The sequence below is a fragment of the Pempheris klunzingeri genome, chromosome 16 (assembly GCF_042242105.1).
Source record: "Pempheris klunzingeri isolate RE-2024b chromosome 16, fPemKlu1.hap1, whole genome shotgun sequence".
Classification (NCBI taxonomy): Eukaryota; Metazoa; Chordata; class Actinopteri; order Acropomatiformes; family Pempheridae; genus Pempheris; species Pempheris klunzingeri.
In genome coordinates this window covers 21,016,507-21,041,612 of record NC_092027.1, presented here as the reverse complement: position 1 = coordinate 21,041,612, position 25,106 = coordinate 21,016,507, and the positions used below count along the sequence as shown (strand labels likewise).

The window sequence follows — 25,106 nt, the reverse complement described above, 5'->3', positions numbered from 1 at the left end:
GATTAGTGGTTTTCACAGTCACCCTTAAGTGACCCTTCCATTCGGAGCGAGCAGCAGAGCTCACACCCTGGCCCTGCACGGAAAGGGAAAAGTGGCTTTCCTTCAGATAGTGCTGGTCCACCTAATGCAACGCTGCCAAGATAGGATCCGGCAGGAGCGCGGGCTGCTGCCGGGACTGGAGGGACTTCCCGAGACACTCACTCGAGCTGAACTGTCGGTGAGATCAAAACATCGGAAAGTTGATGAAAGGATCAGCCATTTCATATTGGTTCAAACTGCGGTGCGATGTTGCCTTACAAAAGCATTTGGGTGAGTCACGAGGCCCCGCGCTCCAAGCTTATGGGCTCTTGTCGGATCTCCAGAGTCGCTGTGATAAAATCTCACCTCAAAGCTTCATGTTCTTGCACGCATAGGTGTAATGCTACGTTGTGGGTGTAGCTGCTAAGTGACAGTTCAGTCTGAGCAACAGAGAGCACACACAACCTCAGGCGGTATGCAGAGATGTCCTATGATCAAGCACTGGGTCAACCACAACAATAAAGGACAACTAAGATGAGCTGTTAAGGTGGAGCTGTGGGATCAGTGAAGACAGAGATGGAGTAGGAGGCGGAGGAAGTTAGAAAATAAGAGCAGAGGTGACTTACGTCTATGTAGTTGGCATTGACATAATCGGAGCTGGGGTCTGCAAGCAGAGAGTGGAGCTTGACTCGATGGCGATCATCTGAAATGCAAAGAAAAGGATTCATGGTTCACTGATTATGTAATTACAAGACCCATCTATTGTATCAGTCAAAATATTGGCTTTCATTAACGCGAAAGAAGATCTCAGGTCATCTGTCTCAACAAATTTAAATGAAATGGTGACTGAGCCAGTGGCCTTCAGTCGTGGTTTATAATGACACTGTCGAAGACACTGCAGAAAATTTGAATCGAAGACATCGCACATACCAATCCCACTTAATAAGGTCAGTATTGATACCAGCACCGATATGTACTGACCTGTGTTATTGGATTAGTGAAACCCTAATGACCAGCATTTCAAGTGAGCCAACTTTAGGTTTCACTTCAAAGTAAAGCTGTATGACCATTAGCTTCCCCAAAACTGATCATGTGACTGTACGGTGTTAACCAATAGAAATGACTGCTACAGCCTAAATGCACCAACCCTGGTGTGTAGTCAGCCACAGCGACATTTAAAGCAACTGATCACAGAGAAAGTTAGAGACTTTGGAAAGTTCTTTTTAACTTTACTGGCACTCTGCCCCTGACCTTCACTGGGCTGGCTTATGTCATTGTTTTACAAAAGCTCTGTTTACCCCGTACACACCGACACCGACAAGCCCTTTTAAGATTTACACTATGAAGGGCCATTTTGGAAATCAACACTAACGCTTCAAAAACACTATTAAACTCACTGTTAAACAATCAATTTTAATTAGTCAAACCTTAATTACATTATTACACGTTTTTTTTAATTTTTTTTATTCACAGCCGTTCAACTGGGAGTAAAAATAATTATTGGGTGGCTTTGGCAGACGTGTAAGACACAGCGATGGTGTTGTTAAATGGTAATCTACTTTACAGTGTAGGAAAGAAAAGCCATTAATGTTCAGGTGCACTGTAACCTACTGTAGAAGTAAAAAAAACCTACTGAAACAGAACCCAGTAATAACAGCATCCGTGTTTCTCTCTTGGAACCCCAGAGTACTTACGGCTAAGCAAGCTATCGTGTCGCCCTTTGGTCTTGTCCTTCTTTTTCGTGACATCCCAGCCATCAAAGAAACTCTGCAAAGTAAAGTTTCAGATTACAAGTTAAGCATTTTTGTTAAAAAAAAAAAAAAAAAAAAGAGGATATGACAAAAACAGAGGCGGCGTGTTTTTGAGGCATCTTGCTGATGCGAGTGTTACCCTGAGGTTGTCTGAGTAACTTCACTATTACAGCATCTTGCCAAGTCATCAACAGACATCTGCCACAACATAGCGGGGAGAGACTGAGGCTGAGAGATGACACGCGGCACTGAGAGACGGCTGCGGCCTTGAGAAGGAGGAGGGCGACCCACTGCAGTCATTCTCATTCTAGACACAGTGTGAGGCTCGCTGCTTGAAGAAGCCATTGCTCTGTAATACCTCTGTTAAACTGCTAAATTTGTGACGGCTGTTTATTACGCCCATCTACTAAATCTGCTGGTGCGGCAAGAGGAGTCATTGAATATAAATCAATGCGACCAGTCGAGGAAGATCAGGAGGAGAATATAAACAAATGTGATCTGGGATGGGCCTGGCTTGAGTCGTGTCATGAGCTGTTGAATTTTAAAGTCGCAGCCTGATCTCTTTGCTGTATCGGTAGGCACACCCAGGCTCTCGTACCGAGGCATGCTGTCTCTCATCTGCAGACATCCAATTCCTCCTGGGCGAGGGAGGGGGAGGGTGGGGGGTAAATTAGGACCACCTGAGACCCCAGCCGGGCCACGCAAAGCAAGCTGATCAGAGAATTACATCTGCTCCTGGGTCCCTGTGCTGGTAAAATCTGATCTAATCCTGCTTAACAAAATCAGTATTTTTGGAGCCTCAAAAACATCCAGCTCACCTTCATGGAGCTTTGCTTTATTTATTAGCTTGCCGGGTGCATTCAATATGCTCCACACTTAAGTCTCTAAAAGAATGATTTATCAAGTATTCTATTATTCATGAATGAATAAGAACCAGACACGGTTAGAGCTCAAAAATCCGTAGGTATTATTCATTAAGAGTCTAACAGAAATCCAGCTAATCTTCTTCATCAGGACCATTTGGATGAGATCATATCAAATTTGATTAACCGAGGCCTGACAGCTTGTAAACAACCACCACAACTGTCATCAGTTTTTCTTGAAATACAGAAATATTGCCAAATTTTTGCCAAATTAGTGCCGCGCCCACTTAAAACCACTAATCCTGCATGTGATATAGCCAAAGCTGTCCCAGCATCAGTCAAGCTCTCCATTATATCGCTGTGTGTCAGTGTTTCAGGTGGGGGGGGGCCACACGAAATGACCCATAGGGGGCTGCATCAGTCATGGAGGGTGACATGCTCTCTGTCACTCTGTTTATTCACTGGCTATGGTTCCAGATGTTGACTTGCAAGCACAACGCATACAGTACACTACCCACACCGGGGGCCTGACTCATTCACAACCCCTCCCCCCCCCACACACACACACACAATGCCTTGCAACACGTCTGATCAATGGCAGCAGCACGACCCTGTGGGAAATAAGGGTTATGAAGTCTGACAGCAGTGCGCGTGCTGATCCCCTTCATCTTGTTTATTTCTCCAGGCGATGGGGAGCGAGACTGAGAAGTGAAAAAGCGACCCATATATCGATTTTGGAGGGGGAAAATTTGTCGGCCCCTCAGGGATCTTAATGAATCCAAAAAAGTGCATCTGGCTTCCGCAGGTGGACGTGCAGAAAAAAAAAAAACCTTATCACCACTGGTTGGTGTGGAGGACTTCATAGTAAAGCAAAAAGAAAGCTGAAAGGTGTAACTTTAAAATGCATAATCAGTCCCCACAGCAGCAGAAAGTTCAGTATATCTGCATTATCTCTGAAATGCAGATGAAGTAAAAGAGAATTCTACTGCTTTCTCATGAATATTAAACACCCCATTTAAGCCGTTTCAAAGTAGACAGTAGTTGTGGGGGCTCTGTACCGAAAACGTATCAGGACTTTCAAACGATGTCACCTGTAATAATGTTGTCAGTCCTTATTCTTTCCCGACTGGAGAAAAGGCATTGTGAGTGTTAGAGAAAGCATTCTGATGCTGGAGGACAGTCTCCATTAGCATTTTCCACGTTAGACCGCATTTGAACTTACACATGGAGCAGCTGGTGTAACGGTCTGTGCAGGCCAGTTAAGTTCTTACACCCAAAACTGACAAAACCAGTTCTTAATTGAACTGGCTTTTAGCGTGGGGTTGAGTTTAAACAAGAGAGAAACTTTCCCAAACTGCTGCCACGAAGCTGGAAGCGCAAAATCACTATATGTTGCAACATGATTTCCCTTAATTGGAACTAAGCAGTCTAACCCAAACCATTAAACACAGTCCCGGAACAAAAGGACATCTACGTGACACAATAGTGCTTCCCTTCTTTTCTTTGCTCCTGTCTTACCTCGTATTCTTGTTTGAAGCCGTATCCCTCCGCCGTCTTCATCTGGTTGATGTGCTGGAGGAGGTCAGCCACTCTCACAGCCGGGTGGAGCTGACCCGTGTGATAAGGCGAGCTCTTCCTGCGACAGTGGCGGTGCGGCGAGCCTCCCAGTAAACTGCTGGACTCGTTGACGGAGCTGCGCTGCTCATCTGGGAACACGAATACATACGGTTCAAGGCACGGCGCTGACATCATGCGCTCTGCGACGCCGACTTTGTTCTTTTTTTATTAATGTAAACTCGGCTGAAAAGTCTAGGGGGCAGCTCAAGGAAAAAAAAAGAAAGAAAAAAAGTCAGCGCTTCTTGCACAGACGTGAGGGCTGACTGGCACTGCAGAATATTCAAACAGACAAGAGACTTTGAGGAGATTTCTCTGCTGAGAGCACCTTATGGTCTGGCAGAACAGATTGGATACATGCTCGGAAGTAAACATGGCTGAAGGTCAGGAAGGAGGGAGCTTCATCTCTCTAGACACTTTCTCAAGAGTACCCATATGTTCCTCGCTGTCTTACTTCGAGCGTTGCAGCCGTGGGCATCCATGAAGGAGTGGGCCATCCTCTCATCCTGCTGGAGAGTGCTCTGCTCTGTCATGCTGCAGTCTAAAGAGCTCAGCTTCCGATTCTTCTCCTGCCTGTAGGACATGGCCGCCTTGTTTATGGCCACCTTCTTCCTACTGTAGAGATGCAGAGAGAGACGGGAGGACAGAGAGAGGGGGAGAGGAGCAGGGAGTAATAGATAGAGGACAGCAGAGAGGGGGCAGAATGAGAGAAAGACAGGCAAAGAGATAAGGAAGAAAGGAAAGGAGGGCGGGTGAGGAGATGAGAAATTGGACTGAGGGGGAAATATAAGGGCTACGAGATTGAAACTGGACAAAGGGGAAAGTGCGATTTGGCGATAGCAAGAGAGTGTCGGGGGTGGCGGTGGGGTTGTGATGTAGGTGGTGGGGCGAAAGGAGAAGGAGGAGGATGGAAGGACGGAAGGAAGGCGGGGGGGGGGGGTCTATACTGGAGGATGGGTTGGAGATAGCAATGCTGATTTCCACTCTAGTAACCCTTGGGCTACGAAGGGCAAGCAAGGGGAAGATGGCGTCAGGGTGTCAGGGTGGAAGATGGAGAAAGGAGTAACTTACGGGTAGTAAGGGTAAGAATAGAAGTCCCTTCTGATTAGCATGAGGGAGGAGGAAAGGAGAGAGACAGAGAGTGAGGAGAAAAAAAAAAAGAGAGGTGACTATGGCTTATCAAGATGGGCATCAGAAAGATAAATGAAGATGCTCAGTGCGTTGGAATGTTCCAAGCAAGCAATCATGAAGCAGGATCAAAGCATCGAGAATGAAGAAAGGGCCCGCTCGACATCAAAACTCAGCCCTGGACCGGTGGAGTTTTGAAAGCTAACATTTCCTGAGGTTTATCTCGGATTGTATCTGTATTCATGTCGCTGTGTTTGGGATGTTATTGTCATTTCTTAAACTCTCCCTACGGCTTTGGGCTCAACTCCACCCGATTTTACGAACCTCTATTTAATGCTTAATAACCTCTCAAGTGAAAGCGCCACAGAACATCGGTTGTGGCTGAATGCTCGTTCTTGAAAACACAAAGTACTCGTCTTCGGTTTGTCTGATAAAATGAAGAGTTTTCTGGTTCTCAGGTCTTGTCCACAAGTGTATCACATTTAAGGCTGATGTGTAAAAGCACTGAGATTTCACAAAGCAGTTAGTAAGCTAGTGTTTGTGCGCCCTTTTGTGTGTCAGACCCATGTAACACCTCTCCAAAATGGCTAAAATGTGTTTTCAATATTTCAAGAAATCATGTTTTTTTTTAGCCGTAACAACAATGAGGGAGTTTCAGTTTGGTGTAGAAAATGAAAGAATGGATATTTATTCGTCCCAAAGCTTCTCCAAAAATGTATCCATGGTTACATGAGGCAGTGTCGTCCATTTGTAGCGAAGGACTTAACTACTATGGATTTTTGAAATGTGACAACTTCCACGCAGCAACTTCTATTTCTTGAGGTTCACACTGGATTACATGTGTATTTCTGGATGCAAATGCATCGCGACGTTTCAAGCATAGATCCCAACAGACAGGGGCGTCTTACTGTAAACTGTCAAATCCTGCACACACCTTATTGACTTATTCATTCACTCATTATTATAGTATTTTTTTTTGTTATCAGTGAAAGATGTATTCATAAAATGCATTCATAACATTAAATGTACAGAGAGTGGGGCAATGGCTGGAATGTTAAGTTATGTTATTTTAACCTTTGGTTTGGTTTACATTTCAATATATCCACACGATATATCATATCAGAGTTTGTCAAGGACAGGACGATAAAGTCCTGGATTTAATTCCACGTGATGTCCCTGGTTTTGACTCTGTCCACCAACCATTATAAGATGTATTACAAAATAGGAGCTAAAAAACAAAAAGCTAATGTGTTTTCAGCACGCAGACATGTAAAAAGCCACTCCAAAAGTGAAATCACATGAGAGACAATGGCTGCACAATATATAGTACGCAAAAACCAGTTATTTCAAAAAAGAATCAGCCTGTTAGAAAGTACTATATAGCAGCCATTGTTTAGCTTTTGCCTTTAAGGTAGGAGGGTGCAAACCCTCCTAAATGAAAGGAACCCTCATTACATTTACATAGACAGTCTACCTTTGTACTTGCAGAGCGACAGTATCTTACGGCTAAATATAAAAACATCCGCTCCTGTTGCCCCCATGTGGCTGTCTAGCTCCTATTGTGCCTGTGAGATTGGCCCGGTGAATCTTATCAGTCACTGCCTTCTTCCAGACATCCCATTCATCCTCTCTCTATTTTGTGAGAAAATTCCTTGGGCGGAGAAGTTCCTCTCTCCAAAACAAGCAAAAACAACCTTCCTAACCAATTACTAGCCCATCCACTGGCACCTCACAGCTGCTCGCCTCATGTAATTGAGTGGGCAATGGAATAACATGCCCCTTGATGAAATATTTCACACTCAGATGAGTGTTTCACCATGGCCCAGCGAGCGAAGGAAGAATACACTGCAGGTGCGATCGACGACAGAGGTAATTTGCAGGTGGAAAGCAGCCAACGATTCCAGTGTGAGCAGGCTGCATTTGAATGTGCTCAACAAACACACAGACCTTGAAATTAAAAGATGTGATGAAACACAAAAGCTTGGCTGAGGCATTGAGGCAGCAGTGGGAGAGTTTAGGATTAATGCTCTAGCATTGCGCTAACTCTGTTTGTAATTCACACTTATTGCCAAATGTTTTCCTCAATAGACCTTCGCTGCCAAATGGGAGAGAGATAAATGTACTCCTTTGGAAAGGCTACGCGGGAACAACACGACTCAAGACTGTAAATGTTTGACTGGGTGATGGAAAGGTCTGACCCACACATCAGCCGGCCAGCAGACACCACACAGACATTTTCACAGCTACTCACCCCTTCTTCACAATGATGACGATGGCCCCGAGGAGCAGAATGAGAACCACCAGACCGCCGGCGCAGGCCCCAAGGATCAGACCCATGTCTTCTGCATGCTGGGATACCTCCAGAGCCCTCTTAGAGTCCTTACAGGCGGCTGCACAGCACCACAGAGAGGTGAGGAAGAGGAGGAGGAATCTTACAAAGACAGCCACTGTGAATGGGTACTCAGGTGTAATTGCAAAAACAAGATGCTGGACATAGTGGCGTGATGTCAATAAATCACTGCCGCACTAATTTTAGTGCAATTACCACAAACAAGTAAACAAAGCTACTGCCAAGAAGACTGTCAGCCTCAGCTGGTCTCGATACTGTAGGTCTAGCTGGCTGGGAAATCTGCTGGATTTCTTGGCTGATTAATGGCACAGAAGAGGGAAAGTGCGGCGCCCTTTCACCACAGGCTGCCTAAGCTCTGTTCATCCAAATGAAAAAAGAAATACAGTTTCTCTCTTCTCTCTATCTAGCTATGCAAAGTGTTGTGGTTTGATTTTGCGCATGTTTTGGGAGTTTTGGAAATGGAATTTCTCAGACTACACAATGGAGGAAGACATCTCACTCACATCTGGGTGGACTTTCTTGTACTACAGATTATCATACATTGAGCTGCGTGGCGATAACATCTTCATAGAACCTCATCATCGCAGTGCTTCAAAGACCGTGGTTCACTTTTAAGTCCGATTTCCATAACGCGTGATCAGTGAAGACTAAAAGCAGGTTGGCGTTGCTGCAGATCCTGATGGAGTCTCCTACGCTAATCTGACATGGTTATTGTAGTGCACTGACAGGATAAGGATCCTCACTTCCACCGAGCTGATGCAAACAAGCCGGGGAGGGAGCGAGGTGTGTATGGAGGTCACCACACATCCAGCGGGACCTTTAGTGACAGTGTTTCCAGCTAAAGTAGAAAGCTAGTCTATTACCATAGAAAAGCCACGCTGGACTCAATCACTAGAGGCTGCGATGGAACAAAGAGCTCAGCGGGCAGTATCAAACTCAAACACTATTTCAGTGCACTGATTCCAGCAACATAGGCATCTACAAAGGGGAGCGAAACATGCTTGGCTTGGGAGAGACAACGTTCTGGTTATCTTACTGAACTGATGCATTCTTTCTTTCTGCGGCTCTTTCCCTCCCACCCATATGTCACAGTCTCAGTGCATTTCTGTCTGTATTGCCATCTCAGCTAGCCAAGAGCATAAAATCTCCCTCTCCGTGAATCATCTGGGCTCCCTGTTGTGTTTTTTATCGCAAGGTGAAAAATCGCTATTAAGTATGAATGAACTGAAGGACTGTTATCACACTTGTGGCAGCGTTGCTCTTCATTAACAAGCCGCTGATGAGAAAACAAATAAGACTGGGATTCAAATAAAATGTAGAGTAATAGATTCATACGGGGGGGGGGGTCACAGGTCTGTCTCGGTGAGTTTGGCAGCACAATTAGACTGTACATCTCTGTAGTTTAACAAAGCAACGATGCTTCACGGGGAGTTATTGCCTTTTGTCTGTGACTGAAAAGAGGAGAAAAAAAAAAAAAAAGCCCTCACATTGAAGCAGAATGCTGAGTTTGGCTTGATAAGCTGAGGATTGGTGGTGACTGTAGCTCCTGGCAGAAAATACAGCCTGACAGACTTGCCATAATCACACAAATCATGCTGCATGAGTCATTCTGCTTTTAGGGCCATATTTAGAAATTGGCTACTACGATAAATTCCGTTGCACCCAAAAATCCAGAAGTGGCCATGCAGGGAAATCCACATGTATAGGACAGGTAGAAGGTAATGGGATACATGTGTCATCCTGATTTGTCTCGTCTGACTGGTCAGACACAGAGGATATACACAGACTGTAAATGTGGGCAGTGCAAACAAATACAGGTCCTGGTCCCTAATTAAGGCCTTGATCAAGCCTGGTATTAACTGTACTACACTGGTTCACGGAGGTAAAGTCAGCGTAGAGAAGATTTCCACAGCACTTATTCAATCACATTCACTTAATCTCCTGATGTGAATTTCTCAGAAACACTGCTCTCCTTCATTAAATAATCCCGAATGATTCTTCTTTGTCTTTTTTTTTTTTTAGCAGTGTTTAGGATCAAGTGTCAATAAAAGTCAACATCTCATCATTCATAGTTTCTTATGTATAACTCTGAAAGAAGACGGTACATTCTCACAGTGTCTATTTTATCAGTGCATCAGAGTCATGGAGAACTCACCAATGTGCTGCTACGATCCTCTGCTTTTAACTGAAACAGTATTCTAAGTCACCATTTAATTTCAATCACCGCTTCTTTGCCAATTTTTTTTATCAATGTGAAGCTACTGTCAACAAAACTCAACACTTTGTCATTTCCTTGCATAAATCTGTAATTCATCAGTCAAGACATGCCATATTGTTCCAGTCACTGAGGACAGAAGCCATAAATATACATCCAAATCCAAATTAAAGCCGGGTGTTCAATTAATAAAAAAAATAAATAAAAGCCTGCTCTTATCAAAGATTGATAAAAGCATAGACAGTGCTGAAAGTACCCGTCTCATGTTAGCACAATGTATTTCCTCAACACTAATCAACTATCAGCGATCGACTCTACTTTTTTTTTTTTATCACTGTTATCACTATTATTGATCCTCGACACATCCTACAAATGTGTCACATGAAAAGTCTACCAAGAGAGGGAGCAGTTATACTTCACGTTCACACAGAATATACTAAACTAATCTAGACGACGCGTAAAGATGTGAACTGACAGTATTCAGGTGTCGCACCGATTTTAAGCAACATTTTCAAATGCTGCAAAAGCTGCATGATGTCAGTTTGGTGCTTTTCTGCTAGCAGAATTAAAGCCTCCTCCTGTAGCAGAATGGTACACCCTTTTATCTTCTCACTGTTCTTTGGTGTCAGCTAATGTTGGCCATATTTCCACCAAGGACAAGAAAACAAAGGAAAGGGTCCGGGCGGCCAAGAGAAGAAGAGGCTCGCGCCTACTGCTGCTGCGGCTTGGACCGGCACTCTGGTGAACGCGGTTGGCAGCTTCTGAGTGTGGGAAGCTGGTGACAGCGAATGAAAGGCAGCCAGGAACGGTCTTAGTGGGACCTCTGTGTCACCTCAGAGGAAACCGGAGGAACACCAGCATATCCTCTGAACCTGCCTACCACAGTCCTATAAACACAGCTGCATTAAAAATGGCTCCTACATGTATGCTACATGCGCGCCGCCTACTCCTGTGTGACACTCCGATAGACAATAGCACGGCAGGGTTCTTTGATGTCATCGCACTTCAAATAAGAAAGAGTTCAGGGAGGGGGGATCCAATTTAACTGCCACCTTTCTCAAGAGCACTACAAACCTCAGACATAATTCAGACATAATTCAGCAGGAACGACTCCACTCCACCCTCTGTCTTTCTCCTTCTCCCCTATTGAGCCTGAGAGCCTTCTATCTGTGTCTGTCTCTCAAGCAAACACTCCTGGTCGCTTCCTCTCTCAGGGAGACAAAAAGGATACGTTGCTGTATTCTGGATTTCAAAGCCATGAGGGCCCGAGAGGGGTTTGCCGAAATGTCAGTGTCAGTGATTTGAGAGGAACAGAGTGAGAACACGGATGCACGTTCGCTTTCACCTTTCCTTCGGTGTCTCTGTTGGCACTGGCATGGGGGGCTTCCTTCCTGCAGCTCCCAAAACAACACTAAGTCTGCGTCAAATCCCCTAAGCAGCAGCCTGATCCGGGATGACTGTCGAAAGTCTCCGACATGCACCCCGAACTGCAAAGTGGAAACCACTGGAGCCGCAGCGGTTATGATCCCAGAGCAAAATCACACTTTCACTTAATCAATATTAGCCAGGAAAAAGACATTTGTTGGCCTCTGCCTCACCCTAGTGCAGAATTCAAGCGTTTTATTACCTGCTTCTCATGTTCACACCCTCATTACAACAGATAACGACGCCGTTTTTTTCCGCTGCTTAATTGCGCGACATGGCCGTTCGACACTGCAGGACACAGCTTGACAAGGCAGTCGGTGGGGCAGCCACATGAGCAGACAGACGTTAAACGAGTCCCCAATATAACCTTATTAACTTAACTAGCTATTAAAATCATTTAGTTCAATCACAGTCTTCCCATCCATGTCACGGCAGCCATGGACGGCTGCTCACCTACAGCAAATACAACAGGATGTATTGTAACCACAAAGTAGCTCTGTAAAAATATAGCACACATCTTACCATTACAAAGAGGTTAAGATGATAATTGTGAAATTAAAATACAATTTTTTTTTCCGCTTCAGAATGCACGGTTTCGTTTCACCCAGGAAAACCTGTCTGCTAAGGTATTCATTCAAGGACGCAAGCTGTAAAGCAGCCAGTAAGAACCCTGTGATCGCTGTGAAGTGGATGCGGCCCCCGTCACTCGGCCTTGCTGTCGGTTTGTCCAAGTGGCCACTCGTGGAACCAACAAATACGCCGAAAAAAAACCAACAACCTGTGTAGCACAAAAAAGCATTTTCCACATAGACCGCAATTATAAAAGAGACATCTATAAAAGGTCAGCTCATCTGCAAGTGAGGTCACTTATGACTCTTTGTATCCTCATTTTTAAACCATTAAGGTTGAAAAAAGGTTTGATATCTGTAAAACCTTCACAGATCGTCTTGGCGTGTGCAGTGGGCTGCACAATGCAGAAGCAAACCAGATAGCTAGTGCAAATTTTCAGCTTATTTTATCCACCCGATGCACAATTTCAATTCAATATTAATATATATATTTGTTGGCATTCTAGAGAAGACTACAGCTCCAGGGATGCTGTGCACATGCCATTGTAACTTGGTTTCTTTTGTATCCTGGATTTCCACCAAGGTTTTAGCTGTGATCTCTGCTGTCAGAAGCATCTACACTGTTGTTGTGTTTGTTAAAGTTTTGAAACCTGGGCTCTATTTATTTTATTTTTTTTTACATATTTTGTGTTCAAAAGGACTGGTAGGTACAAAAACTTTTGGTAATGGTCCAATAGATTGCCTCAGCCAGCAGCCATGAATGGGCTGCAATGTCTGCAACGTAATCCTTAGGGGCAATTGTGCACAATCAAAGTACAACAAAGAACACGCTTGCTTTTGCCGCTGACGAGCCCAAAGTGGCAGGTCTACTGCTGCTTGTGTGCTTTACATAAATACTGTGTTGGATCAGAATTAATTCTTTAAAACATCCAAGTCACACAATAACACAAACTAACTAATCGAGACAGAAGTACGCCAGCGACTCCCATGTAAAATGACCGGTTTTCTCAATGGAGTCTGGTTGGCTTTGAATCGAGCGATGTAACAGCAGTTTCTGGTTTCCTTTCGCTGTAGGGGCCCTTTCTGTAATGTTGCCAGACACTTACAACTATCAAATAACAATCAGCGCTTGTCAGTGGCTAAAATATGCACTTTTATTGGATGTACTGTGATCTGGCACAATTGCCACACAGGACTACATTACAGCGATTGTAGCTCAATCACAGCCAATTCCAACATCTTGTTTTGTGCTATAAAGCATCTCTCTGTGTGCTGTAAAGCAATCCGGCGATCCAATTTGGTATCTTGCGATACCAAAAAGGCATAAAGAGAGAAGACACCTTCATGACAGCCATGTTTAAACTGCACAGAATCATAAGTCAAATGATACTTGACTCATTGATGTGAAAATCATGAAAGCACCTTCAAAACTGAAAAGGAAAGCAAGTGTTACCTTTGCGAGCAATCCGAATGCAGTTAATTCTGGTCTCCTGTGAGTAAAAGAAAAGGCGGAGTTAATTCATTGGTACCATGAAGACAATGATCAGCAGGGGGAAAAAAAAAAACGACCACCGTGTGAGTTAATTATGAGTCAGTCTTTCCAAATCCACAACCTTGTCTAAAACTTGCAACACGGGCGCCCGTGTGTGTCAAAGTCACCCAGACCTTTACTACGTGGAGGAAATAATTGAAATTTCCAAGCAGATGACATCTCCTTGTGATATGAGAGACCTATGTTCCCCTTCACCGTGTGAGGTCCCTCACCCGGGTCCAGTGATTGGCTCCATCCCCTCCACCCTCCGAAACAGCCACCTCTATTCAAGGAGATGGAGGAGCATGTTACCAAATTAAGATTTAAGGAAGTTAAATCAGCCTTTATGGGCAATTATGCTAATCGGTGCTCTGAGATTGGAGTCAAAAACCTTTCACCTAAAATGGTTGCTAAATTACCTTTTTTAATTGGAAATCTGTTTCAAGTGGATTCTCATCTCCTCTCATCTCTAACAGTGACATATAAGTCATATTTACTCTCACCCAGGGGTTATTAAAGCAGCAGCAGGTAGTATGTCATGTGTCATCCTGTCCTCTGTCAAGGTGGGCTTTTTTGGAGTTTTGGAACAGTGAGCATGTCAACGTAGCAATCTAATGCAACCGAGCCTCCGATCTCGTTAAGAAGAGGGATATACAGTGTATTGGAGAATCTCCATCCTCGGGGTGGATTTGAGTTTTATTTTATCGAAGTTGATTTCGGTATCGGATCTGCTTATCAACTCCAAATCCTCCATAATCCCTCACAGAATCCATTGAGGTTCAGCTCTCAACCTTTACAATTAAGCACAGTTATAAATAACAAAGGCTCAAACTGTCAGAGAGGTATTGTCATCGCGTTTGGTCGTCTGAGAGCACGCAAACGCGACGGATTTCAGGTGCAGCCCGATGAATCTTCACAACCTAAAGGTGAGTAATATCAGAAATAAGATTCATTTTGTTCAGACTGAATCTGAAACAGCTGTGAGACGTCAAAGCCAAAAAAAGTGAGCTTAAAAACGCTCAAACACCTCACGGAGCTGAGGGGAACTGTAGCTGGGCTCCCCATTGTTAATATTAAAGTATTGATTGGCGCAGTTTTAACAGGGAGCATTCCCCCACTGAAGCGATTAGCTCTATGTCTTGCTGAACTGCAAAAACACACAAGGTCCTGTACATTACTCTTTGTTGATAAAAAAAAAAGAAAAAAAAAAGACAAGGACAGATAAGAGATTCAATAATAGATTTGCTAGCTAAGCTAATCTGGATATTTTGTCAACTGTATCTGTTATCTGAGCAACCCTATGCAATACATGTGTATTCTAGTATATCCAGGAAGTGAAAACTGGGATGAGTGACAGGTAATCCCAGATGATGAGTGATGATAAACACAGCAGAGGGTTGGAAATGAAACACCAGCATGCTGGTCTTTTCATATTCTGTGTAATCTAGATATTGACTGCTACAGATATGATACAGAGACAAAATACTGTGTGTTTGTTTCCTGCTTGTGGTTGTCAAAAGAAACTGGCAGCACCAATCACACATCTTTCAAGCCCCACTGAAGGCGTATCTGCCAAAGCAATTACTGTCTCAATTCAATGGCGGCTTACGGTCCACAGTAAACCCTGTCTAATTTATCCTGGGTAATTGCCAAAATACTTTTCCTTTTCTTTTCCCCTGAGCAGCCTATCTCTCCTGAAACACAACTATGGAAAAAATAGATTGGAGATGAAAATGTTTGCGGGAAAAAAAAAGAAGAAAATCATCGACATGAATTATAGTATTCAGTTTGTTGTACCAACAGGGCTTTTAATTTGGCCTCGAGTGAGAATCGTCACAAATGGAATTCTATGATTAGAGTTTGGATCAGGACGAAGATTCCAGACCAGAGGCTGGCTGTGGTCTCCCCGGCTCTGGAGGCCCACCTTGCAGCGCCCACAGAAAACCGGCTGCATCCTCTGAGGAGTCGGACGGTGATATCTAGAGAAGCTGCAGCCCGGCAGGCGCACACACACCGCATATGGACCTAATGATTTAAACAGCATTTCCACCGCTACTGGGCACACTGGCCAGCAGATTCCTTATTCATGCTTCAGTCACTCTCTCAAATTGCTCAACCGGTTCCTTTTCAGATTGTTGTAATGCGGTCGGCAGTGTTTGAGTTTTTTCTTGCTTGGAAAGTTTTTAAAGAGTTTGAATATGACAGATTCTGACAACTGGATGATTACGAAACGCTGCAGGAGCAGTCATTGTATTCTGAATGTAATTATCTTTTAAAAGCCGTTGAGAATCATTCAGCTGCTTTGCTTCTGTGATGATTTTCAGGGGCTTTTCATTGAGAAATGCTGCAATGCAACGCAAACAAGCCTAAGATTCACCAGTGGGAAACAACCCATCCAAAGCCACCCTAAAACATTGCCCCACTGGTAATAAATAAAGCCTTGTTTATGCAGAGGACTGCCTCCTCTTTTGTAGCGCCGCCAGCATACTGCCTCCTGCCTGTCAACGTTGCTAAAACATAAAAGCAACTTGTCTGAGCTCCAGAGGTAAAATCCCCGTCAGGCGTCTCGATAGTTCTTACCCCTCTGAAGTTGCTGGTGGCCTGAAAGTAGATGAGGTAGTTCTTGGTGGGGTCTAACGGGCTGTTCCAGTAGCCGTTGTAGGTGTGGTTGTCGCCCACGGTGAAGGGCGTGGCCTCGGGCAGACTGCTGGGAGCCAGCTCGGCTGTGTAGTAATGCGGGGTCCCCTTGGCCTGCGCCTCGTTGTGGGAGTTGGGTGTTGGGAAACAGTCGGCGGCGCCCAGCTCCCTCCTCCTCACCTGACGGGAGCCGTCCTCTTCCACCACCACCACCTGGTAGGCGCTGGGGGAGGACAGTGAGGAGCTTAGTGCTCCCGAACAGTGCAAAACTAAAAACTGTGCAGTCATAGAAATATACACTGCGCTGTTTGGCTGACCAAACTATCTTTACTCAAAGTCTTAACTTTTTCCTAGCTTTCATCACATTGTCTTCATCAGCAGGTGGAGTTTGCTAAATTGGCACCTGCTATGAATATTCCATCGGCTAATAATCACTGAACAGTACGGCAGGTGTGGGAGCCAGTCTGGGTAAGTTTGACTAACCTGGGGCTTAGGGACAGGGGTTAAGGTCCTGGCATTCCTTTTTTTTTTTTTTTGTAATGTCACTACGTTTCCAGATCTCAGCAATTAACTTGGTGATTACGATATCATAATTGAGGATAGGAATGACGGCCAAAACTACAGAAGTTACATGCAACCACAAATTTAAGTAGTGATTCAAACATCTGTAATGGTGCAGCTGTGTGAAAAAACATTTGCTGCCATTATTACGATTAAAGAACAAAAACACATAATCACAGTTGGTATAGTGAGCACTAAGGGTAAAATAAACTTCTAATTACACATGTACGCTCTAATGGGATGTACATGCCATGTAAACAACCTCTGTACCATTTGAAGAGTGATTTTGTTTTGTTTGTTTTTTATAATGCTTCCACTTCTCTCAGCCCCCCCGACTCCTGACTGAAATTGGAGCGTGGTGTTTGTTACACTGACACAGCTGTCAGCCGGCCAACACATGATTGGTTGGCTTGTGATGTCATTTCAAAATTGTCTGGTTTCAGGATAGAGAGAGTGATGCCGGCCACTGTTTCAACACAGGCTCAATCAGGACACTCAGCTGCTGGATTTAGAATCCTGATGTGACTCGGGCCAGATTGAGGCACACACAGAGCCGGTAATGAATTCTTCAAACTGATTACCAGGGATCTATCATTTCATTTTAGCACATTCCCTCCCTGTTTCATTGGAAAACCCTGGTTCTTCCTACTATTTCACTTAAAATGGGATCTGCTATGCTACAAGCCCAGAGAGCTCTTTTTTGACTGCGGCTATAAATATCCCAGTGCAGATGAGCGCTGAATGAATGCTGGCGTGGGAGTGAACAGTATATTAGTCGTACCTGACAGGAGCCCCTCTTGCCAGCGCAGGGCGCAGCTGCACGGTGATGGTGCTCTCCGACTCACTCAACGGAGAGGGGATGTCTTCATAGTCAAACACTGGGGCTGAGAAAGTAGGAAAACCGCACAGTCAGAAAAAAGATTAAATATCGTGGAAGAAAAACCAGGCTCATTTTTGCAGTTCCTTAGAAAGATCAAATATGTTTTGTACAGATGTGAATTTAAAACGAGACGTAGACGCATTCCCGTTTGAATATTTTCGAAATTGCTCCAAAAAAGATGGCGTGCTGTGTTTATCCATTACCCGCACATGTCCCATGTGTACTTGAGTGTGTGGAGGCCTCCCACACAGTGCCATTGACTGATGATGACTAGGAACAGCAGCCAACTACAGAGAAAACAAGAGGCCCTTATAATATAATTAGGACAAATCTCAAAGCTGCGCAACCTCAGCAAAGCTCTGGGGACAAAGAGGTTGAGTGTTCCCATCTCTTTTTACAACAGGGAGTGAATTAACTGGAGTATGTAGTGAAGTAAATGGCTACCCTGGTAAAACAGATAAGCTGAAAACAAAAAAAAAAGACTCCAGAATGGAAGAGGAGATGTTTCTGCTTCAGAGCCGGGGCTTTAATGCTTGTTGTAAAAATCCTGCTAGTGTAACCTGTCATCTGAAAGACACACTCTCACACATGCACACAACAGCTGAGGTCTGCATTATACAAAGCCGTGTCGAGGAGCGTTCGCGCCAGGGCATGTTAGGTGGTTAAATCCAGCATGAATTATGAAAAAGACTATTAGTGTAACATTACGCTTTGGTGCTCGCTACCAGATCGGTGCAGGGGTTGGCTTCCCGCTGGGCTTTTCAGGGCACAGTGTGCGATGCTGTGGGTTGAATTCTATGCCTTGACAAGTGCCAGCCCACGTAGGCCACCTTCTAATCCAGATGGAAGAGGTTCAGATAATGAGGAGGGGTGGAGGACGGGCTGCACGGTTTACAGTGCGGGGTCGCGACAAATAAAAGAGCTTAATCTTCGTAAAATGCGCGGTGTTCAGTTCCAATGAGAATCTAAATCAAATATTAACTTTAACTCATCCGTTTAAAGTCGACCAAACTCCGTGTTCTGTATCAGCGGCATCGTGCTTCAGTCATGTAGCTGCAGCTTCCATTGCACCTGCGCAGCTCTACGCCAGCAGTGTCGCGCCTAAATACAGTGTGACAATAGCTGCTGAGGGTGGAAGAACGTGTTGTCAATAAACATGGAAGGTTGACTATTTGATCTGTTAAATTTGTGCACTAAAGCAGGTACTAAGGGACCAAAAGGATCTCCAATCTGTGACAAATTATGCCAATCATCAACCTTCCAAAACAAACCATTTGAGCGCTCCATAATACTGAACATACTATGATCCATAGTAGCAGTGAGTGTAGGTCCAGTTATAAGACACTGCCAGTTCAGGGAGCTGTGACCAGACAGCTGCTGTGGCTGCGGGAGCAGCACTGTGACTCCTCTTCACTGCTCCTATTAACACTGGCCAAGAAAGCACTGCTCGGCTTCTATCGGGTATGACAGACATACAGGAATACAGGAGTTTCAACGCAGCGCTCAGCTCACATCCAGCCCCATGCATGTAGTTTGTGCTACACATTATAAACTAATGTGACCAGTGTGACCTTTCAAGGGGGGCGGGGGGGGGGGGTCCCCTACAATCACGGTGTCGGTATGTTCACGTTTCTCTTTCCCAAATCAAAACGAAACCGCTTTAAAGTGAGGCGACTCATTTCAGTTACATCATCTAGACTTCACTTGAACCGCTTTATTCAAATGTAGCATCTAACGTGTGGCTTCAAGGGGCATAAGGACAGAAATAATCAACGCAATAACCAAAATAGATTAATAGGAATTAATTAATTCGGTATTTGTAGGTGTCTGAATACCAAAACATCACTGCACACAATACTACATTGTAGTTTTTTACAAATCTAACAACTCTGCAAAGCGAAACACTCTTGAGCCCAGATTGATTTAATGCAATGCACCTTTCCTTAGACTTTAGCCCTCAGAGATCTGTGGATCAACTCGGATACAATACTGTCTTCTCCACATTACAACCCCAAAAAACATCAAAATATAAATACAGTGGTGGCAAAAAAAAAAAAAAGGTTGTAGCAAATGTTAAAATGTCAAAATGCTCTGCTGATTTTGACAGACTAGTTCTTCATTTCAAGAGCTTTCTGACAAATAGAATGTTTGTGTTTATTTATATATAAAAAAAAAAGACTCATTCACATGGTGACCTGAGATCCTTGACAGATGAACATATGCACAGACTGTTTTACAGCGCAACACAAAAAAAGGTTTGGAAAGGCAACTACTAAGGTTACAGCGTGTTTCAAGCCTGGCACTCAAGCATCAGCAGCATCAAAAGGTTTATACTGATGTTATTTTCTCATGGAAATCAGAAGAAAAGGAGGGAAGTGACCTGTTTGGGAAGCCTACTTTTTGCGCTATTTCTGGAAGATTCCTGGAAAATCCAAATTATCCCACACACTCCTCTTACTCCCTGTATTCTCCTTTTGGGAAAACATCACAATAGCATGTGATGTTTCATCTGAATAAACACAATTAGTGAAACAGCTCGCAAATACCCATTTGTAGATGAGAGTGTTTCACATTTCCCCACAGACACGTTTTTCAGACCGATCTCCAGATCCACAACAACAACTTTTTCATTTACTAACACTGCTGCTCTAATTTCTCAGCTGCCGCGTTGCCTTTGAATGATAAACACTGACTCAGTTTACGGTTATGTTGGCTGAACAAAGCTGTGTTTTTGGCCCAACCGTTCAAATGGAACATTTGTAGTTCCCTATAATTCAGGTCTGCTGTTATTTCATCAAATAATGGCAATGGTTGGCTGAGGGAAAATTAAGATAATTCGTATAATTGAAAAGTATATGCGTAATTCAATCAAAAGCTCTTCAAAAGAGGGGGAATTACAAGTCATTACTGAGTCTTCTTTGCTATCGCCTGCAAATGCTTTGAGTAAAAACAGAGTTTTTGTTGGGAAAAATGAGGGTATTCTTCTTTAGGCATTCATTAGATGCACGCAGTTTAAATACGTCGCATCATTTGTGAAGTTTTCGACTCTTACCTGACCCAGTCACACACACACACACACAATTACGCGGCACTATAAGTGAACCAACTGCGAGGCCTCACCGGAGATGTTGGTGGTGATCTCAGTGAGCGCCGTCTGGCCGAAGCCCTTGGCGGTCCGGGCACGCACCGACACCAGGTAGGTGGTCCCGGGATGCAGGCCGGAGAACATGTGATATGTCTCGTTCCTCAGCTTGGACACCGTGCGGCGAGGGCCTGGCACGTTAATGCCTGGGTCTGACGACTCGATGCTCTGGTAGCTGATCTGGAAACGAAAAGAGAAAAAGGTGCCACTGGATTAAAACACGAGTTTACAGCCACGCTAGCAGTTCTGTTCGGCCACACGTTTACCATGTTCATGAGCCTACTTTAACGTGTTAGCGTGCTATTGTTGGCTAATTAGTTGTTGTGGTATTTAATTCTGGATGAAGGTATTGAAGCGGCCGTCACGCCAACATTGCCATCCCCATAGCTCTAGTGAAAAGAGACTGTGGCCCATCACAGGCTCTTGAGCTTATGGAAATGGTTAAATTTTGAAAAATATCAATGTTAGACTTTCGTCCTGACCTTGGCATGTGTTCAAACGAGGACACAGCAAGTATCCCCCCCAACAAATCCTCCTGTATAAGCCTCCAGATATCTGTAATATGATTCACACAGTGTATAGCTTCATATCGAATTTAGATGGCATTTTATTTAAAGGCTCTCTCACGAGAAGTACCTCTCAATTAATCTTAGGACTATAGCAAAGAGATGTCGCCTCACAGCGCAGATCTAATAAATCTTATGCTGCAGTTAGCCACTGATAATCAGGCTCAGGTAGATTCTGTGTCATATCCTCGTTCTACAGCACCGCTGGCCTGATTTTACACCGTTTTCTGGACTACTTGATAAAGTGAAGCCAGAGAAAAACACAACAAGTGCTGCAGATGACGAGTACAAATGAAGACCAGCATGATGTTGTGGCTTTTCTGTTGCAATTTGATGCACGTGTTTATTCATTTTTACATTCTAGTGGCCGAAGTGCAGCCATGTCAACGCCAACACTTTACTTTAGATTTGATATGGCTGTTCACTGTGAACTTTACTTGGCGGTCTGGTGTCTGTCTGCCTTCAGGTTGGTTTCCTACAATTTACTCCAAAGATGACTGGTCTTGCCTTGTTTAGTATCTTAACTTTTCCTTTTTCAATGATGGAACTTGGTCTCCTTATATGTTTCAAAGCCTAAGGCCTTTAAGTGATGCTGTCCTTTTGTAAGTATAGCACATTAGAGCATGAGTGATATTATCAACCAGGTTATCACAGGAGCACAAATGTTCAGGTCAACAGGGCTACTCACTATACTCACAAAAAACTATTGTCTCTTTGTATATAATGTATTAGAATGATTTGCATGTGTGTTCCGTATGCACTCCTGTCAACTTTTTCTGTGATTTTGGGATCATGAACTACCAATCATGAAGTTTTGTGCTTCCAAATGATGTCCAGGCACCGTCTCATACTGTGTGTGGCAACAACCTGGTAATAAACAGATATTAGTTGATATTTTGTTACTCTAAAACGCTGATAATGCTTTCCGCCTCAGAAACCCAGTCTTGCACATCCAGAGCAGCAGTAGCTTGGAGGTCAGGGGCAAGAGCGCCTCATCTGTATGTGGAGCAAGGTTACAGCACCACTCAATTCTCTGCCCGGTTCCTCACTTTCCAAGCTTCTGCCTGTGAATGGAAACTAGTTTCTCTTCCCATCAGGCGACTGTGTGTGAAGCCGAAGCGGGTCTTCACATCAGCTCGCACAAAAAAAAAAGCTCCATAGCCCATACTACAAAGGTCTGCGGGTTGATATGGGTGCATCAATAATTAATTAGAAACATTTAAAATTGCCCCTTGTGGGGGCATCTCTTAGGCAAATAAGTAATTAGAGTGGTTGTCCCCCATGTAATTACAGCCTGAAGTCTGTGCCTCAGCTTCATTACCATATGAACATGTACAGTAAATCCCATGAACTGTGAAAAGTGGGTCCTCCCCACTCTAGTGGCTCAGGCTCATGGTTGCTACCAGCGTTTGGACAAGAAACAGAAAAAACAAGCCTGGGGGAAATCGAAGAGGGGAAGCAGTGCTGTCTTTAAAGTGAGCAGAGACTTTTCCGTGATTTGAATCATTACGCCGAAGGAGGATGAGTGAAATAGATATTGGCAAGGGGAAAATAACATCCTACACCTGGAGAGGATTAGTGTGTGGTGTAAAGGCACGTGTTTTGTTCTTGATTGTGGATTTTTGTTTTTGCGTGACTAACACGGCATCCTACCTCGTACTGCGTGATGAGACCGTTTGGCTCTACGGGCTCCTCCCACTTGAGGAAGATCATGTCATCGAGCGGGGTGAAGGTCAGGGACTCCGGGGCGATGCCGCCAGGAACTACAGCAGGAGAGAAAAACAGCCTTGCCTGAAACAAACACTCTGCTCGGGTCTGAAGTTAATGGACTCTTGCACGGGCATACCAGGGGGTAAAAACACCTCTGACAGAGCGAGAAGGCACGGGGCCAGGGAGGGATGGAGGAGGACGAGAAAGAGGGATCACAGAGACAGAGCGGAGGGGAGGTGATGAAAGGAAACCGTGGAGAGGCTTGCTCCCAGCCCTCAGGATGAATTGAGATTCTGGCTTCTACTGTCTGATAACAGAGCACCGTGTCTTGCAGGATGACAGTCAATTTTTCTTCTTTAGCACCTTACTGACAGAAAAACCGCAAAGTAATCCAACCTGTGAACTGCCTGAGTACCTCTCTGCATGTTTTGGCTTAATGAGATGCATTTCCTTAAAGGAGTACGCCTCTGTTTTTGGTGCCTGAAGTACAGAGAATAAACGGTGACTGACAGTGGATTATTAGCTCTGGTGCTCTGTGTTAACACTTGGTGATACCATTAACGTGTCACAAAATGAGACTGAAGGGAGCTCTGAAGTTGAAATGAGTAATCTTAGATAATATGTGGCCGAGACAGTTTTGTGCAGGAAAGTGAAAAGATGCTCATCGAACAGGCTTTGAAGTATCACGGGCTGCGATCTGAGTGTCACTTAGCAGAGGCGTTCGATCCCAGGTTTTTCTCACACTTGAAGGTCATTTTCAGGTCATTACAGCTCGATCCTTATTTTCATGGCACGAGTCATTGCAGCAAAAAGACGTCAGACAATCACCCCATACAAAACCTAACATACATATATATTCCCAACCGCCAATCTGGAAACAGATGTAAGGCCCCTCTAAAAAATACCAAAAGATCAGCAGGAGCCACCTTAGCTGATGTCGTACTTTAGATTTAGAAAATTCCCAAACAAAATTGCAATTAATCAAGTTGCCAAAAACCAAATAACCCTCCTGAGCACCAACGGGGCCCCCGGGTAGTTGCCTACTTGTCCTGGTTGGAAATCCAATTTGTTAGGGCGAGGTGGCTAGATGAAGAACATACATTTCAGGTAATAATGTCACTGTTTTCTCTTTCAAATACATTTGGCCATATTGTAGGTTTATTTACAATACGTACGATTGTGTGGTTTCTCATGTGAGACTTCTTTTTAGTCCCCACATCTCACACATTAACTTCAATACCATGTCATTATGGCCCAGACCGTGAAACTAAGACCTCAGAATTATCCTTATGACGGCAAAGCCAGACTTGTGTTTTCCATATTTTTCCCCGAAATACCTTTCTTGACCTTTAACCTTGTTGTAAATTGTGCTTTTTTTGTTATTAGTTTTTTGGTATGTATTTGGATATATTTCAATTCTTTTGCTTTCACTTTTTCAAACTCTCCAGGAGACTGGTTGCAAATCACATCAAGATCATCTAGTGTTTAAACATCACTGTGTATTGTAATTCCAATGCTTCCAAAGCTTAAAATATGAACTACATTTGACTTTTTATACCTAAAAAGGTAGGGGGGGGGGGTCTCTATATTTGTAAGTTAATTTGCCTCAGAAGTTGGAGATGAGGTAGGGGAAAGCACACTGGAAGAAAATCCTGCTGGATCCATGAATCCCTGACAGCCAAATCTGCTTCCTCCAAACGGCAGAGACGCGGCGTAAGAAAAGCGCTACACCGGTGTTTGATTGTTGAGCCCAATAGGAAGCAGGCAGGAGGAACTGTCACTGGCTGCGGCTCAATTACTGTAGTTGTGAGGGTGATAGAGGCTCTCTCTTGTCACAGGGGGATTGGGGACTGTCACACTGTCAGACTGGCATTCAGTGGCTCAAAGGCAAAACTTTCCACTGGTGCTGACATTCAAAATATCAAGTAAAGTCGTGGCGCAGGGGGGAGATATCATGCCTTGTTTTTTTGACATGTATTTTCACTTGTCACTTGTCCATTTATGTTTAAATTCATTTCTTCCTGCCTACAAGACGGCAATGTGTAGGTGTGCTGTAGATAATTAAGAGCGCTGTCTGCTCTTCAACATCTCCTCCACTGTTTGGTGTTTAAATGCTGCCGTAAAATTGAATGTAAAACAATATCAC

General features: G+C 44.1%; 1 protein-coding gene across 1 annotated transcript in view; it reads right to left on the bottom strand.

Annotated features, from left to right (window-relative positions):
• The window catches only part of ptprua (protein tyrosine phosphatase receptor type Ua), a 123,733-nt gene that overhangs the window by 27,980 nt on the left and 70,647 nt on the right, over positions 1 to 25,106 (bottom strand). Inside the window, exons 8-18 of the mRNA XM_070846305.1 lie at positions 22,904 to 23,013; positions 20,663 to 20,864; positions 17,444 to 17,546; positions 16,045 to 16,324; positions 13,387 to 13,423; positions 7,626 to 7,764; positions 5,318 to 5,347; positions 4,701 to 4,861; positions 4,151 to 4,338; positions 1,713 to 1,785; positions 645 to 721 (exon numbers count right to left, since the gene is read on the bottom strand). Coding sequence (XP_070702406.1) covers positions 645 to 721; positions 1,713 to 1,785; positions 4,151 to 4,338; positions 4,701 to 4,861; positions 5,318 to 5,347; positions 7,626 to 7,764; positions 13,387 to 13,423; positions 16,045 to 16,324; positions 17,444 to 17,546; positions 20,663 to 20,864; positions 22,904 to 23,013 — 1,400 coding nt within the window. The remainder of the gene's footprint in view (positions 1 to 644; positions 722 to 1,712; positions 1,786 to 4,150; positions 4,339 to 4,700; positions 4,862 to 5,317; positions 5,348 to 7,625; positions 7,765 to 13,386; positions 13,424 to 16,044; positions 16,325 to 17,443; positions 17,547 to 20,662; positions 20,865 to 22,903; positions 23,014 to 25,106) is intronic.